The sequence below is a fragment of the Aphis gossypii genome, chromosome 1 (genome assembly GCF_020184175.1).
Source record: "Aphis gossypii isolate Hap1 chromosome 1, ASM2018417v2, whole genome shotgun sequence".
Lineage (NCBI taxonomy): Eukaryota > Metazoa > Arthropoda > Insecta > Hemiptera > Aphididae > Aphis > Aphis gossypii.
In genome coordinates this window covers 74616440-74640376 of record NC_065530.1, presented here as the reverse complement: position 1 = coordinate 74640376, position 23937 = coordinate 74616440, and the positions used below count along the sequence as shown (strand labels likewise).

General features: G+C 29.1%; 2 protein-coding genes across 6 annotated transcripts in view; one reads left to right on the top strand and one right to left on the bottom strand.

Moving 5' to 3' along the window:
* The window catches only part of LOC114119923 (carboxypeptidase M-like), a 25693-nt gene extending 6113 nt beyond the window's left edge, over positions 1-19580 (top strand). For 2 of the 4 annotated variants that reach the window (XM_027981662.2, XM_027981661.2), the window contains exons 2-10: positions 8330-9091; positions 9783-9916; positions 11613-11937; positions 12597-12626; positions 13297-13473; positions 15393-15511; positions 15649-15825; positions 16331-16423; positions 19031-19580. In XM_027981662.2, the coding sequence (XP_027837463.2) occupies positions 8344-9091; positions 9783-9916; positions 11613-11937; positions 12597-12626; positions 13297-13473; positions 15393-15511; positions 15649-15825; positions 16331-16423; positions 19031-19192 (1965 nt within the window). In that variant the 5' untranslated portion in view covers positions 8330-8343 and the 3' untranslated portion in view covers positions 19193-19580. Of the gene's footprint in view, positions 1-8329; positions 9092-9782; positions 9917-11612; positions 11938-12596; positions 12627-13296; positions 13474-15392; positions 15512-15648; positions 15826-16330; positions 16424-18679; positions 18821-19030 lie in introns of all 4 variants that reach the window. The other 2 variants (XM_027981665.2, XM_027981664.2) reach the window with 2 other exon arrangements.
* On the bottom strand, positions 19549-23937 carry LOC114119922 (replication factor C subunit 5). Of its 2 annotated transcripts, none has more exons than XM_050198232.1 (10): positions 22815-23937; positions 22651-22723; positions 22459-22580; positions 22310-22374; positions 22111-22238; positions 20606-20768; positions 20378-20537; positions 20106-20317; positions 19964-20041; positions 19549-19851 (listed from the first exon to the last, which is right to left on the bottom strand). In XM_050198232.1, the coding sequence occupies exons 3-10, from the start codon at positions 22485-22487 to the stop codon at positions 19697-19699; spliced, it is 990 nt and encodes a 329-aa protein (XP_050054189.1). In that variant the 5' UTR covers positions 22488-22580; positions 22651-22723; positions 22815-23937; the 3' UTR covers positions 19549-19696. The 2 variants fall into 2 exon arrangements, with proteins under 2 accessions (XP_050054189.1, XP_050054190.1); XM_050198233.1 differs by having other exon boundaries at positions 22459-22492.

The following is a 23937-nucleotide window of genomic DNA, read 5'->3' as shown; positions in this document are numbered from 1 at the left end:
ATTCTACACTTTATATATGTTCTTACTAACACCTATACGATTAAACGAAGGTCATATTTTGAGGAAAATCGTGTGTGAGAACAAAAATCTATTATCTTCCCCATAATATCATCATCATCATCATTATTATTAAAATATTTCCCATATTATTATCCTAAACAAAAAATTTGATTAACAAGAAGCTATTACCTATATACTTGCATGTCTATTTACGAAGAATAGTTTTTTTTCAAGAGTTACTTGCTACTTAATGTCATCTTACACCAATGATAGACATTGGATTTTTTGAAACGATTTTTTTTTCTAATGGTTCATTTACCATGTAGTTATATGATACCGAAAAATTAATTATTTTATTCACGATGTTTTTCTTGCTTGCACGATGGTTCTCGAAAATATTTAATATTTTTATTTTTTGGGCAATTAAATTAGAAACCCCATTCGAAAGCCATATTTTATTTAGTGTAATATTTAATAATACAATCTATTAAAAAGTTCAATTATTTACTTTTTTTATAATGTTATGTATGTATTTACTATTTTCAATATGTACGAGTATTACTATGTACTTATATATAATATTTTTTTTTTAAATTCTATTTCAGTAGACTTGGTCAAAACCAAGTATATTTTGTATTTAAAATGTGTCTAATGATGCATTCCTAACTATGTAACAAATTAAACTATTAAAACTAATAAATTAATATTTCATAATTTTGCGAGTAAAAAATAGTATCATTAAGGTAGGTATTATAGATCTTAATTTAAGAAAGTAGATTATAAAACAAATTTAATTTAAGAGGAAAATCGTCTTTTTCGGTGACAAACACGTTGAAATATCCATGGACCCATTACATATTTAATAACACTATATGGCCAGCAAACCGATAACCGGGTTAAGTGCAGTCATTTCTTTGTGCGCGCGTTCGCGTGCCTTCCGCGTAGCATTCGCGTCACCGATATTTCCTTGTGGACGTCCGGTCTCTGTTTTCGATATGCGACGACCTCGTGTCCGGAGAAGCGCCTCTTGCCCGATGAACTGTAGGTATAGGCATATATATTATACCGCGTCATCACCCTATAGAGTCTCTTTCACTTCGGCTAAACCGCTGTGATATACATCGCGAGCTCGGCTTAGACAATGCCCCCTCGCGCCACGAACTGTTGCCCCGATGACCCACTTATTATATATTATTATTCTTGTATATGAAGACGAATCGCCGCCGCTGCATTGTCGTGTTTTATTTAGGCCGCGTCTGTATAGTCTCGTATATTGTCATAATAATGTGAGTGAATGAGCATTCCTATACATGGAAGGATCAGGTGTTCGATATTATATACAATATAATATATTATGATGTTTATCTTACGTACGACTTAAAAATAAAATTCAGTCCATTTTGTAACACGAATTTCTAATAATATTTTGTATGATGTATCTATTGACACTATGTATATAGGTACTAACCTGCTTTACATAAACCTGCAACAACTATAATATTATTATGTACCTGTGTGCGTTTAAACGGCACAAAACGATACCGAATATTATATTTTTATAACATTACGAACTAGCTAATACAGTACGTACCTAATTATATTGTTGTAAATTGTTTTGTAAAGTATATCTATACACGTAAATTATAATTGATATAACCCTTATAGGCTATTCAGTTTTCCTCGCATACATCGTGTATATGACGTGCACAACGTCGACTCGTCAGTATTAAACTATGCATGTGTAATTCGCTAAGGAATCTAGTGCCAGTGCGGTACAGTATGTAAGTAGGTACCTAATATAATCTACGGATATTCGGATATAGCATTATATAGGTTTAGACGACCAAAGTGTAAGGCAGAATATGTGTTATGCGCGTCACGGGTTTTGGAACTAATCAATAAATATATCGTATTATAAAGACTGTACATTAGTGTACGTACTATATCAATTGTTAAAAACTAAAAAAAAAATATGTTAAATAGATTATTGTTTTTTTTTTTTTTTACACATTATTATACACGGATAAAAATGATTAAACTTTTTATTCGGTTCCACGCGATACGCGGCATCTATATATTATAATAAGAACTGCAATTAATGATATCGTGCATCGACACATTTCCTAATAGTTCATAGAATCGGTTGTAATCTGGTAGCCTATTACATATTATTTGGATTTTTATTATTTTGTATGTATACCAAACTACCGACTGCTCTATTGATGTAGGTATATAACACACACGGCCATTATCTACACTTTCGTTATTTTATACAGTATTGTATAGTATCAATATGCCAAAGAAAATTCGGTTGGTTCATTTATTCGAAAATCCATTGTGTATTTGCACTACCTTCATGTATACTCACGACGATTTTTTTTTTGATTTGCATATTGCAAAAAACATTGCACAAGTAGGATGCGGCTGCAATTAATTGACCGTGAAGGCACTTGCCGCGCATATTCTTTGCTTATAGGTTCATCATAATATTCACCCTAATCGGCCTAATCGTATGCAATATAGGTATACTATAGTATATAATTGTTTTATTTTGAAAATGTCTATTTAGTATTCGAGTTTTAATATTGGTAGTAAAATTGAATACATAATACATATAATATATAAATTTAAATATAATATAAATTAAATTTGATGTGCTTTTTTTTTTACTTCGACATATATATTTTTTAAAAGCAATATCATAGTCGCTATAAAAGTGTATAACGGTGTCTGTTTATTATAAATACGGAGTTTCCCCTATTTCCATTATTTTACGTAATATAATATTATTAAATAAATAACCATACATAAAAAAAAAAGATAAAAGTAATCAAATGGAATATTTAAACATTTCGCGTCCCAAGTTATAAACATTTTACTCTTAGCCATACTTGTTACACGTACAGAGATTATGTTACTTAACCTACCTATATGGGTATGTTTTCCATAAATGAATATATTATTTTTGTCGTTTTCATAATAATGAAGTTTATTGCAGTGTGGCTATTAAATTGCATATTATGTAGGTACCGGTACATATGTAGCATATAATATAATGGTATTGTAAAAAAATTTTTGATTGCATATTAATATTATCATCATCAAATTAACATTTTATCGCGAGTAAAAAGAGAAAATGCATTTTTTTTTAACAGCTTTTGTTCCGGGGAAAGTATTTATACAATATACGTTAATATACATACCTACCTAATTTTATATAATATTTTAATATTAAGTACTTCGAAAAACGCAAGATAAATGCCCACTTCTTGTGAACAACTAACTGTTTATACGAGTAGGTATATACGAAAGTACCTACCTATGTACTTTACTTCAGCTATTATACACAGGAGACAACCGAGAAATGACTACTGTAATAATAATAAGTAATATATTAGTGACTATACTTATTATTATACCCATTGATTTTTACATAGATAATATTATATCCATGGGTATATAGATATCTGGTATATTATATAGCCAAATAGAGGAAAATATATGAATATCGGTCACCTAAGAGAAAAATGAAATATTTGTAAAAATAATGATTTAATCAATATACTTTTGTTAATAATCTAAACATTAATAAGTTGGAAAAATTATAGTACAAATTTCATGTTCATAAGAATAATATTTTCATTATTTTTTTTATTTTTAATCAAAAATAACCAGTATTCTCATTTCTTCCTATGCCAGGGTACTTGTTATATTAAAACTCCATTTAAAATTTTAAACATTCAAAATGTATTATAAAAACTCATTACGTTGTGACCGGTATTACCACATTCGAATGTACTTTAAACTGTAGTTTGAGTATGAAAACACGTATTTTTTTTTTATGTATTTTGGATTATAGTGCACTTAAACAACCTTATAATGGTGTTGATATTTCAAAATTTTTAAGAGTGAAATGTGATAAAAATTACCAACGCCTCTATGTAAATTTAAGATTATCATAATCTATATATTATCATAATATATTTGTCCATTATGGCATTATTGACTAATCCAAAGTATAAGTGAAAACCCAAACGTCATAATAATTTTATTTAAACAGTGATTGGTAATTGGTAGGTACTACCTATTGACCGGTATTCACCCCTACTTAGTACTTAACAATTATTAACATATATAGTTAATATATACACATATAGTTATATATAGTCTGTGGTATATGTACTCTGTTATTTACGTGCAATTATTAATGGTACTCTGTCATTATCCCGCGCGACAGTCAGCAATAATACTGCAATAATAGTGTCGGTGAGCTATATAATAAATTGTATTGTAATCACACGATTTCAAAAAGTTACATCCGCCAATTGTATACAGATTGTTGCCCTGTATGGCCGTATATTATATGTTTATAATTTATGAACATACAATGAAATATTTTGATGATTTGTCAACAACGCGTATTGTTCTTGTATGTTATAATACACGCAAAATCCTAAAACTGATACTTTCAAAACACTGTATTTTCTGTATTTCTATCTTTAGACGAGTAGCTTTATACCCAAAATCGAGTGTCTGTAATCTGCACACGTTTTTTTTTTACACACAAATAGACATAGTACGTGTTGAAGTCGATTGTATATAGGTAACCGTATATTATAATGTTTATGTAAATGATAATTTATAGTAGTTATTTGTTATTGTTATAAATAACTTATTATACTTATTAGTCTTATTAGTTATAGCCGCAACTAGGTTATGGTTTAGAAGGGCGACTACCAACTACTTTTTTTCAGTAGAAAACCAATTCTTTTTACTTTTAAGTATTAATTCTATTTAGTACCCAATTATAAATCTAAATAATGAAGATATAGAGTCCTAAGTATATAAAAAATTCTAATTATCAGAATTTAAGTAATTATATTACTAAAGAAAAATGATGGGTACATATTTGGTGAATCATACTGGCTAAGTAATAAATATTAATATCAATTTATATTTATTACAAGCCAAATACAAATATAATAACTTAGAAAAGTTTAGAGGAAATGTCCACACAAATTAATTAGGAGAAAAAATTTACTGCCTCTTCCCTCTCCCCCTAAACGGTCGTATTTAGGCCTATGTATATCATACAAGCAATATCTTGCCTCATATGATTATGAATATTTAATGTACCTGCCCAAGGGCAATTATAATAACTATACCCATCCCTCATTTTACATAATAATTCGTACTAGAGTAATATGTACCGTATAAAACCGACAAGAAATTTTTTATTTAACTCCATCATGGAACGTATACACATTTTTTCTATAATATAGACTCCCAAATATTTGAAAAATAATAATATTATAATTTATAATATTACATTTTAATTGCTAACGGTTTGTTTGTACTAACTCTTATCGATACTTTATTCAAAAACATACGACAATAAAAATTTCAGAACGGATGAAAAGACCATGTTTATTGTTCGAAAGTAAAATCAACGACATGCGTAAATACTAAACAAATAACAATAATAACGTAATATCATATTTTATAACACTAAGTTATCTAATGCAAATTATTTTAACTCTAATAATAATTACGTGTTATGCTAATTATCTATTATATTATTTCTCATTGTACTATTTATGTGTAGAGTTTATTTTAAAGCCAAAATTGTTAATGTTTTCTAACGTTAACGTTTTCTGTAGGCTATGGTTATAATACACAATATAATACATCGTACATTGTAATATAATATGCTCTGAATGCTCTGATGTTTATATACAATACCGATTATAATGGTATATACCTTTAATAACAGTCTACAATTTTTCCCTCCGGGGAGTTTTATACTCAACGATTATTATATTGCTATACGATTTGAAGTCCTTTAGACGCATGATATACAAGTATAGTGTATCTATATCTATTCATATATTGACGTAAATTCGTCGATCCTATCTTTCACGAATTTATATATAAACATACTAATAACGTTAACGTGCTCCAGTTTTCGTCTATAACAGCTACAGCTGTATATATATAAATAATATATTATATTTCAATCGAACGGGTCGGCCGCGGTGATTTCATCGATTCGTCTGCCTTGTCTGAACATTTTTTCGAAAACCTATACTCTTCTAGTTTGTTTTCTATATTCGTGTGTTCATCGCACAGCCCGTAACTGTGAATCTCTTCCTCTAAAATTCTAGTGTTTCTGCATAAAATTGTTTTCGCCGGACGTATTGCCAGCATAGTTACCAATGAAACAACTATGACGAGCGTTTCTCGATATTTTGGCAATCTGGCAGCTGGCACATTATTATATGCGTGTAGATAGGTAGGTACTCGCACAATGTAGGTAATACTACACATTCATGCAAAATTTAATATGAAATAACATTTAATATGATATATTTATATATAAAAACTATCACACGTGTTTAAAGCGAACGTGATGACAAAGTCGTTGTACACATATATTCTATACGCGTATGATTCACACTCACGTGTGTGTATATATTATTATAATAGTGTAGGTATACGTGACATGGACGCTCCGGCTAGATGGAAATAGAGCGCGAATAATTATTATTATACTGATGAGATCCGGAAAGTGACACAAACAATGAAATACTTTCGTGAAAAAATAAACGACCGCTAAACCGTGTTTTTGAGTTGAATAATAATACATATATATTATTATATATTATAATAACTCTAATTCTAATTGTCGTAAATACGGCATCCCGTTAATTGAAAATTATTAGTATTACTAACCTAACCTAACCTTTTGATAGGTACAGCTATTAAAACCTCAAGCCAAAACGAAAGAAAACCCCATACAGGCACTTAACTTTATAGTTCAAACATATTATATTACATTTTCACTTTTATAAATTAGACACACTTTTATAAAAAAAAAATATTAATAATGACAACAATTTTATAAAAACTTATCGATTTTATGTCAATATATTATTTTATACCTATTGATATGACTACACGCGTTGTACTGTATGCATACATACGATTACAATTGTATATAATATATGTATAGTGTATAGTGTATTGTCAATATTGCCATACCAATAGGTATAGCTGTTTTATCACGAATATATTACTGTAGTTCAGAACCTACCTCAGACAATTTACCGTACAACTACGTGTGCAAAATCCATGCAGTCGTGTCGTATGCACAATTTAATATTTATGATGTACCGAGGGAAAACGATTAAAAAACGTGTTTGTATAGGATAAGGATACGTAGGTACACATCCAATAAAAAGAGAAACACGCCGTTTTTTGGGATTTTTCCAGGACAACTGCTTATAAAGATATCATTATTACGCAGTATTGGACAGTATTATTGGGATATTCTGTCTTCTCGAATATATTATTATAAAACCGTGTCCGTTAGATGGTTTTAGTTCGCTCGGGCGAGTGGACTCGGTTACAATCGTATGTGCTGTATACTTATTTAAATATCTAGTGGAGTACGTTTTTGAAATAACCGTTCAGTTTCTCGTCGAATCATTATAATATTATATTATAATACAGTCGCGTGTATAATGTAATAGCAGTTGTTATAAACCCGTTACCTCCCCGCAACCCCGACCATAGGAAGACTACTTTGTATACTTGTTGTACGTATAACATGTACATTACGATTACACCAACTAAGTATTAATCATTTTTTAACGAACACGTTTTACTGTTACGAGAATCGTCGTTAAACAAATCATCACGGAATGTGTATGATAATAATTATTATAAATATAATGTAATAGTTACCTGTAATATTATAGCGTGTAACGTGGATACAAGATTAGATACCTATGGCGTATATTGTATACTCGTATAAGTATACGGTCCTTAGATCGATGTGCTCTATCGTAGATTCGTGGAATCGATAAAAAAAACAAGACGAAGTGAACAAATGAATTTCAAAATTGTACTATAGTTAGTTTTTACGCATTACGCAATATATTATTTAGGTATATAGATATTCTATCATTAGCGTTCCAATAAACGAGTATTTAATATAGACGAAATATTTTTCAAGGGCGGCGTGTAAGGTATGCGATATATAATCAATCGCGCTAATATTTTGTACACAGCTCTGCTGCACCCTTAAACGCATTTCGCCGCTCATTCTATTGAGCCATCACGTTATCGTTATGTATATAGAGCCAAAAAATTATTATTTACATTTTTTAACGTTATTTGCTGGTAAAAATTAAATTTTTTTTATTTTTTTATTATCGCTCATAAGTCAATACCATAGATATTTTGGTCGTTAGCAAATAATAATATAAAAATTGTAATGTTAAAATAACAGAACTAAATTAATTGTGCGTGTTGTGTGTGTTTATAGACTAATCGCGAACGATGGCGCTTTCCACCGCGACGACGTGCCGGGCGAGAGCTGACGGTCGTCGCTCGCATCTGCTGCTGTCTGTTCGGACATGGGTCGTGGTTACGATCGCGATCACACTTTTCGCGCTGCCGATTCATTGTCAATCTGAAAAAAGGCTATCGTCCATCCAGCAGAAACAGCAACAACACCAATACTACGATTCGGAGGAGCTGAATGGCGGCGGCGAGGTGATCAAGAGCAAAATTCGACCGGATTCGTATTCCCAAGATCCATCATCCTCACAACAATACGAAAAGCATTTGCAACACGGCAAGCAATCGGACTCGGTCGGTTCAGCTTCCGCCGTGTACGGTGAACAGTATAGTGATGGAAGCGCTCTGATGCAGCAGGATCAACCACTGTTGGATGAAGAGGCCCAGGAGTCGATCAGCTCGGGTTCGATAAACAATCACAGGATACCGCAGTATACGCGCAACGGATCTCCTGTGTCTGGTGACGTGATCGAGGGCAAGAATGTGGGCAACCGGGCCGTTGGAAACAACTACCATCATCCTGGTAACCCATCACCAGCCTCCGGTGGTTATGCGGTCGACTCAGCATATGGCCCGCACTACAGCTCCCAGGACCTAGTTCAAGACCAAAACTATCAGCTTGAATTTAAATACCACGACTACGATAAGATGACCAAGTTCCTGAGGACTACATCGTCTCGGTTCCCAAACCTCACAGCTCTCTATTCCATCGGAAAATCCGTCCAAGGTATGCTAGCACGTTTAACATTATATAATACAGTGTACTATCCTTCTCATCGTTAATATTTATGTTATTATTTTTTACTGTTACTTATACTTTGTATACAATATATTATATGACGATATAAGTTTATATTATTATTGTAAAATATGACAACTACTGTAGAGTGTGTCTTAAGTACATACTGTTTTTAAACTAGAGCCTGAAGGAATGTTCTTATTTGAGTTTTATCGAGAAAGCTTTCTAAACTTAAGAGCTAAGCTTATACTCACAGATTTCTTTATCGCATCTTCACTACCATACATAGAGATTCAATTTTATTTTATTAGTATTTTGGATTGAACGTTTTCCACCGAATTTTCCAATTTATTTTGTTTCGAAAATTAAGAGTAAATAATTGTTAAACTACTCGCATAAAAAAAAATGTCACCATATGAATGATAACTATAGTGATCAAAATACACCTATTACATCCATATTTATTGGATACTTAAAATTTATAGTCTTATAGAAAAGCCCTTATATAACGTTTAAATATGTCATTCGAATAATAATTATATAAGAATGCTGAAATAATCGTATAATATTGTAAAATCACTAAAATCATATATAAAATGTGTGTTTAATGCACATCATTATAACCCTTATATAAAATATACATTATACAATATATACTAAAAAAACTTTAATATTATAGGTCGTGACTTGTGGGTCATGGTGGTGTCTTCCAGTCCGTACGAACACATGATTGGCAAGCCAGATGTCAAATACGTAGCCAATATGCACGGAAACGAAGCGGTTGGCAGAGAGCTCATGTTACATCTTATTCAGGTAACTACAGTTACCATAACTTTGGTATCCATCAGCTATTACCAATAATAGGCAATATAAGGTACATGCACAGTCACACAGGCGATTGAAAATGATCAAAAAACTTACATAATATTAGGTAGAAATACGTGGATATACGCAATTATATAATACTTCTGCAAGTTATTGTATATTGTACAACACATTTTGATAAGACTCTATAGCTTTTGATTAATTGCCATTATGTATAGTCCGTATTAAAAAAAAAAAATACGTCTATACATTAAATTTGGGAAAAGACGCTGCAGAGGAACACTTTAAGGTATCCAGAACTTTTGAAAATAAAGGAAGGGGTCCCATCTAAGTATTCTGAGTAGGTAATGTATAGTGTAGTATTAGTAAGAAATTATTTTATATTACACCTATTTGAATAAAATAATCGAAAATAAATTTTGTACATCAGAAACATAAATAATATATAAGGGATGATTATTATGTGTCATACATTCATATGTGATATAATATCTATATATATATATATCAGAAATTCTGCAAATTGCAAACTGCATTTGACTAACTGAAAACTGTTTCAGATGTTAATTGTAGTGCACACTAATGCTATCACATACGCTTACACAATAATAATAAAGTGTAGCCACTAGCCGTAAAGGCATACATATACAGTTACATAATATTATATAACTGTATATTATAATATATTCAATATTCATGATGATGTCTCTTAAACTATAGTAATTGAAAAAAATATATATTATAGTTATTATTACGATTTTTGGAGACATGTATAATAATTTATATTCAATTAATACGCATTAGGTATATTTTCTTTTATTTTCTTTTAAATAGTATAAATATAATTATAATTTTTATTTGACTAAAAGGAACATTATACAATATTAATATAAATATATAAAAATTCATTCGAAAACATCATTATTTACCGGATTTAAATGTGCGAGTCGTGGTGCTCAAAGTATACAAAGTGAATTCCATGTAACTACTGAGAATTCAATTCCAGGAAATAATTTCCTGTAAGAATAAAACGTTTTATAATAATCCGTAAAATTATGTTTAACTGTCGATTCGACGACCGTATAAAAAGCGTACAACGAATATTGAATATTTTTACGTTTACGGTATATTTTACAAAACGTTTTTAGACCGTCGTATGTTTCTAGATGTTTCTGGATTTACCTACGTTTACATTCATTGAACATTTTTCCATTTAAATATATGCGGTATCGAATATTTCCGGTTTCCGGTAAATATTTTGTATTTACACGTTGTTTTCGTCGTTGTATTGTATGTAAAAATTACATAAAATATATTATCACTGCAGTCTGACCTATGGTTGCAGGCGCTAGACGGCGATTCACCCTATACTTTCGACCCAAAATATTAATAAAATATTGTGTTCAGTATCTAATCTAGGTGATTTTAGTGTGTTACTAACAGGAAACAACGTCCAATCTTTATAATTTGTTCTCTAGAAAATTTTTTAGCTATAATCCATCTAAAATTGTTTTTTGAAATATATATGCAGCCACATATAAAATATGGTCATTATGTGCATACACCGGTGTGTAATCGGGTTCTGGTATAACACGAGCTAATATTGCCTATATATTAATTTTAAATAATATTACAAAACACTTTTTATACTTATAACAAACAAAATTTGGTTTGTGTCCATTAGTATTTGGTGAACAGTTATTCGGTGGACCCATACATCCGATGGCTTCTGGACAACACTCGCATTCACGTGTTGCCGTCAATGAACCCAGACGGTTTCGAGGTAGCCCGTGAAGGTCAGTGCGACGGTGGTCAAGGACGGTACAACGCACGCGGTTTTGACTTGAACCGCAACTTCCCAGACTACTTCAAGCAAAACAACAAGAGAGGACAACCGGAAACTGATGCCGTCAAGGAATGGACGTCCAAGATACAGTTCGTTCTGTCCGGTGGACTTCACGGGGGTGCCTTAGTGGCAAGCTATCCGTTCGATAATACACCCAACTCAAGTGAGTCGACTATACTATAATATTATTATAACACTTATACTTGTATGACCTCGCGTTAACTAAATCAAACAATAAATTATGATACACGCCATGGTAAATTAATAATAATACAAAATACTAATATCTATAGATCCAGAATATAAGTCTATTGCAATAATAGAATACAAACTTTTATTAAACCTAATTATTTCGAATTGACATTTCATTATTATTATAAATATAAGCTACATCAGATATAATAAGAAATATTGTGCTATTTTAATTTAATTTGAAAGGCTTTTTCATATTTGTGTAGTTGTGTATATGGTATTTGGTTATATCGATACAAAATGTAAGTCTTATTATATAGAATATAATTAATATTTATATAATTTTAAAGCATTTAAAGATACAGAATACATTATAATTTCACTACATCTTCAGTTCTTTAACTAAAAAAACAACATTAACAAACGATTTTTAAAATTTAAAATTTATAATGATATACGTTTAGTTTTAACTAACCACAGGTGTTGAGGTGTCTATATATTATATAATGACCAACATGGGTTAAAAATCGATCTATAGGTATTATTTTTAAATACTTATCATATATTTTGTATAAAAAAAAATGGATTAAAACGATATTTTTCATGTCTAACGAAATTCGAATTATAAAGGATTCTGTATTTCATCACCACTGTGTGCTGGTAAGTATATACTCGTACATATATAATTATGTAGAAAAATAATAACATATGCTGTTCCTGAAAATACCTACTGTATACATTCAAATACACACAGCTAGTACAAACATAATATACCTTTTATGCGTATAATATTAAAATTAAATAAATGAAAAAAAAAACGGCAACTCAATGATTTGGATTTAGGCGGTACTCGTCTATAGATTCGAAACGACGTCATTTACTGTATATTTTAATGTATTTATCGTGATGTTCCCGTCCGTATCGTGATTCGTGACCGTGACAGTGAAAACGATGAGTTTTTACTATTTTTTTTTTTCGTAGAATTTACAATTGATCAATATTAATTAAAATAATTTGCATTGTACCTAGGTACACTACCTATAATTTATGTGCATAATAGGTGCATAATATTAGGTACCTAGGTGTATAAATTATAGTACGCCATACGCGCATTAACGCTTTATTAAACGTCGTATAGGTAGTATAAATTAATAATTATTTCTATCGAACAACTGCAGACAGCTGACAAGCTGATGTTATTTATAACAATGTATAACATATTATTATCGTACACCCGACATCATCGTTCATCGTCATTATTATAATCGGACGTCCCCGCATGTACCGGCATAATTGTTATTATCATTTACGTGTTATATGTATTTTACAGTGTTCCAGAGCTACACCTCTACGCCGTCGCTGACGCCCGACGACGATGTGTTCAAACATTTGGCTCTGACCTACTCCAGAAACCACCCGACGATGAACCAAGGAGTGGCATGCAAAGCGGGAACGCCGACGTTCAATAACGGCATCACCAACGGAGCCGCGTGGTATCCGCTCACAGGTAAAAACCGGTCAAACCGAATCGTAGGCGCACGTAATCCCGAATGTTGTGTTATTATATTATTATTATGTTTTCACGACGATAATGAAAATATTATGTTTGAACCGATAACGATACGTACCTTCGAAACCTACGCACAACGGTATTATTAAACACACTCGCCTAATTATCTATATAGACGATTTTTTTTTGTTTTTTACGTAGCTCGAAGTCGTCGTACATAACGTAGGTATTAGTATTTTTGAGAAAAAAATAAATATTTTTTCAGTTTTACTACCTACCTACTCATATTTTGATGATTCTAAGTTTTTGTACTTACCCACTATACAATAATACAATACAAGTTTAAAATATGGCATTATACAGAATATGAAATTAAAAATGTATTAAGTCGTTCAATCAATTTAAAACGAAAAACTTACTCGAACGACACCGATTAAAAGTTTAAAAATTATAATTTTTTTTTTTATAATTACTTGTGTATTTATATATTTTCAAAAATATTAATATACTCTTCAATAGAACGAGTTTTAACCTTAAAAACGACGACTATGCACCATTGCATCAGTACTGCTATAATTATTCATTATTAATGTAATTTACCTATAACTACCTATATGCGCATATTTGATCAATGATACTATGTTGGATTATATATTATGTAGGTATCTACCACGATTTAAGATTTACCCACTGCCTACCTTAGTTGAGATATCTGCGCATCTTAAATTGTGATATCTATACATGCCAGACATACATAATATTTAAACATATTTAAGTATAGGTATTTCCACGGGCGCAGAAAAGCCGACTTTTCCGTTTTAAGCACTAGATAATTATTATACACAGATAACGTCAGCAACGGTCTGCTTTGCATAGTGTTAGTTACTAAGTACTAATTGTATAATGTATAGGGCTATCGTATTATTATTATTATGCCCGAGAACTAAGTGTGTCGCGTGTGTTGTGTATATCATCATTTATATTTTGTGGTATCATTATAATGGGCACGGCTGAAATGATTTACTATCAACAATAATTTTACTATTACACTTTCTATCGCCTATTTTATAATTGATTTCGTTCTAAATATTATTTTACAAAATAATGGCATCTGCAACGTTAAAAAAGAACATTATATTTATTTTATTTTAAAAACCTACTTTTTTATGTGCTTAACCTACTCGTACAAACTCTGTCCATATCGAGTCTGTTTAAAATCCTATTGAAATACCACATACGAGTGACTATTAAAAACCCATTTTATTTAATAGTGAAATAAAGTACCTAATACACGCAGTTGTAAAGCGTTTTATTTTTAACAAAACAATCCAAAGATGAGATAGTACTAAATGACAGAATATTTTTTTTAAAATCACTTATTATTCAAATTTTAAATTTACAACATTTTGAAATAATTAAAAATAAATTATAGTTATTGTCTTATTGATATTGTTATAAAAAGTTTTCATTAACGTGTTATTAAACTATTGTTCTCACAAATTTATATTATCCTTTTGAATGATCGAAATCAGTCTCGATACTGATGAATTACTTTGAAAATAATATATAGAATCGTTTGTACTAATTAATCGTTGATTTTACAACGATAAAATTTTGTTACTAGAATTGTTTATACAGAACCCTCTAAAAATATGCATAGCATTTTACCTTTTTTTGTTATACAATATTGGAAACGGAACTAAACTCTTCACTTCCTACGATTAGATATAAATAATTTGTTAGTGTACCTACCTACTTGTTTATTTAGTAACATTATAACGTATACATTTCGTTGCATCTCTCTGACATATTATAAACATCTCGAACATATAACTATTATTATAAATATATTTTTTATTTTTATTCTTAATATTATATCATAATTTTGTATCTAATATTATGCTTTGATTTCGTAGGAGGTATGCAAGATTTCAATTACGTTTGGTACGGTTGCATGGAAGTGACGTTGGAATTATCCTGTTGTAAATATCCGCCAACTTCCGAGCTGCCCAAACTCTGGGAAGAAAATCGATTGGTATGTCCAATGTGATAATATAATCAATATTGTTTTATATATACCTACGTAGGATTATAATGTAGTATATACATAGTGCTGATCATCGCACCGTGTCTAATGTACATTTATTTATTTTTTAATTTATTTTTCTTTAGTCACTCGTCAAATTCTTAGCCGAAGCTCACCGGGGTGTCCACGGATTCGTGATGGACGAACACGGTAACCCGATCGAAAAAGCGTCTCTTAAGATCAAGGGTCGTGACGTAGGATTCCAAACGACCAAGTACGGTGAATTCTGGAGAATATTGTTACCCGGCGTTTACAAACTTGAGGTCAGTAAAACATATAACTACATGTCGTATTATTATCTATATAAAACAACATAATATCTAATAATAGGTATAATTATAATAACTACCTACATTTCCGACCTATATAGTACCTATTATTTGTACAAGTATTTTATTGTTTGTAAAATATATTGTTCTATAAATTCCGCGACAAATACGTTCATTTGGATAGTATCATAATGATTTTTTAACAGCGTATTTATATACGCATTAGCCAGTCCTAGCAATATACCATTTAATTATTGTCGTAAAATATTTTACCATGTAGAATTCAACTAAAAATTACTGTAGACAACTTATTTTATAAAACGTGTAACTTTAAACGTATTTATATAAAACTTACATTATGCGCGTTTATTTAGAAATATTCGAAAGCGCGTGAAATAAATAAATCATACTTTCAATAATACCTAAACCTTCTCCCCCTGTTTCCAACAAAATACATAATTTATAATTTATGATATTATATATAATACATCGATTTCAGATCTACGGAGACGGATACATACCGAAGGAAATGGACTTCATGGTCGTGGAACAACACCCCACGCTGCTGAACGTAACGCTGCACACGTCCAAGGTAGGTCGGCCACCGAACAGGCCTCGGCTTAAATCCTGGCAACCGCCGTGGATGACCGGCGCCCGGGACGAGACGATATCCGTCCGGGGCGCGTCTCCGAACTTCAGCAGGAACTGGCGGGACGGGCTGCGGGCTTACTGCAGCGACGCGGGTCCGACGTCGCGCAGCTGGCACGCGAGAACCGTGACCGTGGTGGCGGTCGTGCTTTTCACCGGGCATCGCAAATAACTACTGCTTTTTCGCGATTTATTATAATATATATAATATTATATTGTATAACGTAATGACGAGACGTCGTAGTGGTCTAGCCAACCGAGTGGTCAGCAGTTACGATTTTGGGTTGTTGGGTACCTTGTTAGCTTTATAACGTTAACCGCAGTGAATATAATTGACCTTTTATGAAATTGAACATTTCTTTGGTTTTTTTTCGTTACGTTTTAACGATACCTAAAATATTGAAATTTAAAAATGTGCATAACTTGCTTAGAAATTAAAACAAATATCGTATAGCCGTATAGGCGATATAATATAGTAATACCTAATAAAACAAAAGAGAATCAGACGGTCGATGTCCTTTAAGTTTCATAAAAGGTCAATTCACTCTTTCATTTTACAAACATAAACGCATGGCACAAAATTGGAACTGCTGAACGTATATTTTGGGATGTTATCTTTACGGTTAGTAAGACGTCCGTGAACGACGTTTTACTATCAATGCTGTCTGAGCCGAGCAGATAATTTTGAGTAAATATTAGCGATTTATTATACGAGGAATGTCTATGCCTGTGTACAGGTACCTATATAGTATATATTAATGAACGTTAGTGTGACAGACTTAAGTCACAAAAAAAAGAAATCAAAATATTTTAAATGCTTCTTAAAATTACACCTTAAACGGCTTTGACTTAATAATTTACTGGAGGAAACGTGTAAAAGAGTTTAAACATTTTTTTTCTAGTACTATCAGTGGTCCGATTTAAATATTTTTCAAAAATTTGTATTGTTGAACATTTTTACTGCAGGGTTATTAAAGAAAAATATTAAATCTTGTTATGATTTATAGAACGGGAAAAAAATATATTACTAACTATTTATTTTGCTTATCGAACACAACGTAAAAGTAAACAAATATTATAAGGATAATATTAATTAATTTTGTATCCGTTTTCCGTTTCATAAGACAACAGTATCTATATCAAATTCTAAGAAACTGAAAAAATATATAATATGTTTAATAAAAATAATGAATTAACCAAACATTTCTACTACTTTAATAATTATTAGAGAGAAATGAATAATTATGGTAGGTATCTTCTTTAAATACATTTTGTTTTAATGGTTGATACAATAATACTTGTGGGTTTATGGACTAGAATAAATTAGAAGAATGACTTTATAACACCTTATTCTTGAGTAGGTACTTTAGGTACCTACTAATATTTATTATGTTGTCTTTGTCATAATCATCAGTTATTAATGTGTTTAATCTATGCATATCCAAAAATAATATCAGTATTGTGTTATTTAAATTGTTTAATATTTTTATTAATTTATAAGGTAAACTATAAAGGCAGTTAAAGAATTAAAGTTAGATTAAAGGTGATAAAAATAAATACATTTATGACTAAGAAGAAGAAAATATAAGGTATTTAAGTTTGTAAATTACATTTTTGAACATGTATTAAGCTAAAAAAACAAAGAATTTTGCATTTAAAGTGTCTGAAATGTACCTATTATAACAATTGAAAATGATATAAATACAATCCAAATATTTTTTCTTGAGTGTACTTGTATAATTATCATAGTAAAATTATTAATATATTTGTGTTGTTTAAAGAATATATTTTATGTCTAATGTTTAAAATATATTTTGTGAATAACTTGCTTATCTTATTTAAATGATATACACCATTTGAAATACTGTATTGAATACATCATTAATATTTCATAGTAAGGTACATAAAACTTGTAAATCTAAAATTAGTGAATAAGCTGTTTAAAATATTTGATACTTAAATAAAATATTATTTGTATTTAACACTTACGTTATATATACATTATATTGCTTAATAATTATCAGTGGCTAACACTAATTGATTAACTCTATGTTATATTGCTTTTTATAACATGCATGCAAAATGATTTCCGAATTAACCATCTTCCTTCTTTATGACATTAACTGGTGAATATTTCAAATTTATTTTCTATAACTATTATTCTTTGCATACATATTGTACAAAAAGCAAGTGGTTACAGGTTCTAAGCCAAAATACAATTTCTGCATTATATTCTACTACTGCTACTACTGTTACTACTACTACAGATTCAAGAATAAAATTTCCTAATTCTAACTGATTTTGAGTTTGAAGTTTCTCTTATTGGCTTCAATTATGTTTTGTAAGTAATACCATTGATCATAAGTACTGGTATTTTTATCAATGGTAATGTGTGCAAACATTTCTGATCATTAGTTTAACCTTTTTTTAATTTTTTCAATTATATAATGAATATATTAAATATCCAATATAAATTATTGTATAAATACGGCTTTATTATTATTTTTTTTTTAATAAATATTTAATATTGTTATAATTTATGTATTTTCAGAGACAGGATAACTCACCTTACAGACAGCCAGTTCCTCATTTCTATCATCATCATCATCCACAAGGTATTGCATTGGCACCTAAACAACCAACTCAAGACTCTGGAATATTATCAACTATTACATCTGGTTTCAATAATTTTGTCAGCAATATGTTTGGATAACCTAACTCCTATCCAAGAACCCCAGATTTCCAAATAATAAATATGAATTATTATAGCCAATATACGATCTCTAAGCTATAAGACACTCAGCTTTAAGTTAAATTAAGTTTTTCCCTCCAACAAATAAATACTTAATTAAACCATTGTAACAATTTTAATATTTTACCTCCTACTTAATAATACTTATTTATTGAAATTATTATAAATTATTACATTAAATACTATATATTATACTATTTTTATTATATATAAATATATATACATAATATATTTACAAATTAAAGTATAGTTATATAATTCAGTAATTTTTGTATGGAAATTATTTTATTATTTTGTGTACATAATATGAACAAAAATTATAATAATAAATTATGATTTATTTGTTTTATTTTTTTTATTTTGATATATTTACATATTAAGATCATGACAAAAATTATGTATAAAAATGAAAATTCCAACTTAAGAATAAAATACTTTTAAAAGAAATATTTAATATTACAGTCTTCATTCATCAGCTGGTTTTAATTTTGATCTTATCATATGGAAAGCACTAATTAAGCTACCGAGATGTATTTTTTCACTTGTTCCACCATTCAGACGTACTTCAATATCAGCCATTTCTGTTAGTATTTCAATGAGAGAGTCTGGTGGTAAGTCCACTAAAATGTAAAAGAACTTTTATTAGTTAAATATCATTACTTATTATTAAGTACATTAAAAATACAAAATAAGTATTAACATTTTTTTGGATGTATATTAAATAATACTTACATCTATATAAAAAAGTATGCAACTCCGTTAATATGTCTTGTAAAGCTAAACCTTTCTGAATTTTTAATTCTTGAATTTCTATGAAAAAATATAATTTATTTTACATATATATTAAACTATTTGACTATTAATATAGACTTACTTTTGAAAGTAGTAGAAAAGTCATCATTCAACAACCATTTTAAAATATTCATAATATCACTCTTTAGTGGATGACCAACACACGTATAAACAGAATCTTCGCTTACTTCTGGAAATGCAGTAGCAGCACTTTGTAATATGTTGAGAACTTTTCGCATATCACCTTGTGCCAAATCTATCAGTGCTTTTTTACCGTCTTCTGTTACTTTCACTCTAAAATTTAAATAACATTTGAAAAATAGTTATATAATAAAGAAAATGAGAATACCATACTTTTCTTGTTCAATAACATATTCAAGTCGAGGCATAATTTGTTTAAAATCAAGTGGACCGAATCGAAAGCGCGTACACCGTGACTGTAGTGCTGGAATTATTTTGCTTAAGTAATTGCAAATTAAGCAAAAACGGACATTGTCCGTAAACTTTTCAATAACTAAAATATAAACATATAAATTATTGTAATGAATTATTTGTACTACTAATATTTGAATGTAAATATACTTCTTCTGAGAGCATTTTGGGCATCATTAGTCATAGCATCTGCTTCATCCAAAATAATTAATTTAAAACCTGATTTAAAGATTGTTCTGGTTGATGCAAAGTTCATAACTTGTCCTCGAACAACATTAATTCCTCTGTCATCAGAAGCATTCAACTCAAGAACCTAAACATTTAATATTTGATTTTATTGTGAGTTTTATTTATTATATTTATATAAATTAAAAAGTGAAAGTTATTAAGACACATTAAGAACAATACATAAATGTTTATAAATAAATATACAGTAACAAATTACAAAGAACTAAAGAAAATTTTAATACATCATATGTTTGTTACATTGAAATTTGTTAAATCAACAAAAAATTTGTTTTTAACGAGATTTAAAATAAAATTCGGAATTTAAATCAACACAATGCAAATATATACTAGTTTTCATTTAATAATACATATTTATAAAGGTATACATTGGTTTTTATATGGTATATATATATATACAGTTAGATAAGTAGTATAGTAAAAATTAATTCATACATGAGTCATTATTTATTATTGTCTAAGCTTAAAATGTTACAAAATACACAGTCATCGATCTTATGTCTAAGGAAATAATTTAAGATGGCATGGAGACCTCATTTTACATTTACTGACATGAATTTTATCTTATTGAATGATAATCAGTAATCACTAAAACAAATTTCCAGTAGACGTATATATTATATTTATAAAAATAAAAATTTTATAATATCAAGATCAGAAATTATAAAAATTTGTTACATTGCGAAAGCTTTGTCAAAAAAATTTTTTTTTATACAGAAGACAAAAAAACATTAAATTTTTTATATTGTGAGTTTAAAAAGAATAATGTTTAAAATTAAAAGGTTCTAGAATCAGTCTAACATGACATTATTTATTTGTTATGTAATTTACAACATTTTTATAGAATCTGAGTGGAACAAAAAAGCTATTGTTTTTACATTGATGTTTTTTTTTTAAATCTGAATTTGTCATAATTGTGTTTAATAATCTGTTTGAAAATATATTTAAATAAAATGTGCATAAAATTTGACAACACAATTATACTATCAATTTTAATATTTTTTATGATATTATATTATTCAATTTTTAACTTAATTTTTTATGCTATCATCAATGTCTTCTTTTTATTAGGAATTGTCATCAATGACTAGTTATTGTCGTTAATTTCTTACTTAATCAGGCATTATCGTTATTGACTAGTCATTGTCAACATTGACAGAACATAACATTCTCTAAAAAAAAACTCATGTTTCCAGTAACATATAAATATATAAATATCTATGTATACGTTTGAATCCTTTATAGATATTTAATAACAAATATTCTATCAATGAAACTCAAAACTTAAATCAGTTAAATCAAAACTTTTTGTAGGTATGTTAAATTTATAGTATTAAAAAAATATTTAATTAATTCAATAAACAATAACTACAACCATAATATTATCAATGCATGTAAGTTATACAAACCATGGAACGAAATTGTGCTGGAGTATACAACTGCTTGGCACATGCTAATATTGTACTAGTTTTTCCTGTCCCTGGAGGTCCATAAAATAATAGATGAGGTAACTGATCTTCTTTAATGAATTTACCAACTATATAGATTCACAAAATATTAATTAGTTTATTTGATATATTCATACAAATTTATTTATTCAAATTTTACTTGTTTTAATAATGTCTTCATGTGAAATCAAATCATCTAAAGTATTAGGTCGATACTTTTCTACCCTGTGATCATATAATACAAGGAAAAATAAAAAACAATTAATATTAAAAGATAAAATAAGTTTTAAGATAAATATAACATCTTACCAAGGGAGATTTGGTTTTGCTTTCATCATTGTACCTTTAATAGAAGTTAATATAATCTCAGTTATATCAGTATTTTACAATAATCAATTTCTACAGATTGTAACGAAGAGTTTCATAATTCTCTAAGTAATAATTTTAATTTAATTAATTTCTTATTACTTATATAGCAGTTGTACAATAATTGACACTTACTACTTTTAATCACTATATTCACTAGATTCACTTGTATAGTTGCACCTTGAACAATTCAATCGCAGAATCTATTCTATATTTTCAGAGGTTCAGTGGTTGTATTAAATAGTAAATACTTTTAAAAATCGAAATATGTACTGAAATAAAATACTATAGTACTATACCTTCTGGTTGTTCTGTTGTTCAATAATATTATTTTATTTGTTTGATTTGCAGTTTTAGGTTAAATGATAATGTTTTCGGTTTTGGCGCCAATGTCTTTATCATAATCACCATAGATAATAATCTATGGACTAAGCATCGAGATAGATAAGAATTCTTATCTTTTATTATTTTTATTATTAAGATATCACTATGTAAAAAATCGATCGGTAATAAAAATAAGCACAGACTTCTATACCAACTACATAAGGAACTCGTATATTATTTATATTATGAACATTGAAGCTCGCGTATCAGTTTCCGCCATTTTTTCGGTTGACAAAACATTACATTTCCTATACAATATTGAATATGTATTAGGAGTAACATCGTTTTTAATGGTAAAATATAGAAATAAATGAAAAATGAATTCTATAAAATATTCTTAATTTTTTTTAAATAACAGGCTTAGACATCATAAAATACAATACAAGTATACAACATAATTAATATTTACCATATAAAATACCATAAAATGCCAACCAAAAAACCTGGCTTCAATTGATAGCAGGAGTTCGCTATCTAATTCTTTAGGTATAGAAATCTGTGTAAAAATAAGCACAGACTTCTTTATAGAAATCTGTGAAAATAAGTAATAACGTTTTAACTTAACACTGATAAATAAAACCATGGTAAGAAATATTCAAAATATTGTTTTTTAATGAAAATGTACGTAAAAAAGGTCTACGACCCATAATAGTTTTTAAAATAATGAGTGTGTTAAATAGATCAGCCAGTATGTCATATATATATATACATAGTACATTTTAATAGGTAGCCCGGCAAGTATTATTAGAATATAAACCTCATAATATCATGGCTAAATAGACAAAATTTCAATGTAAATGTAACTTTATCAAGCCATGCAGAAACTTTATATGGGAAATTTAAAATGTGTAGATATATAAATCAAGATATTAATTCAACGTTTAAAATTGAGGCTAAAGTGCAATTTACCAACTCCCTCACGATTTTCAATTTTTTTTTTCAGACAACTTGTTTTTTTATGCTTAAAACGATGGTGTATTTTTTTCCCCCGGAAACCATTATTTTGGAAGTTATAGCTTTCCAAAGTTTGTGATTTTA

Bases quoted from the DNA above. Each gene is read 5' to 3' on its own strand.
- LOC114119922 (XM_050198232.1), bottom strand. From the start codon at position 22,487: ATGATGAAAGCAAAACCAAATCTCCCTTG. The intron at 20,042-20,105 runs GTAAGTCTATAT...ATTTTTTCATAG, and splicing joins CTTTTCTACTACTTTCAAAA to AAATTCAAGAATTAAAAATT. The intron at 19,852-19,963 runs GTAAGTATTATT...TTTACATTTTAG, and splicing joins GCATACTTTTTTATATAGAT to TGGACTTACCACCAGACTCT.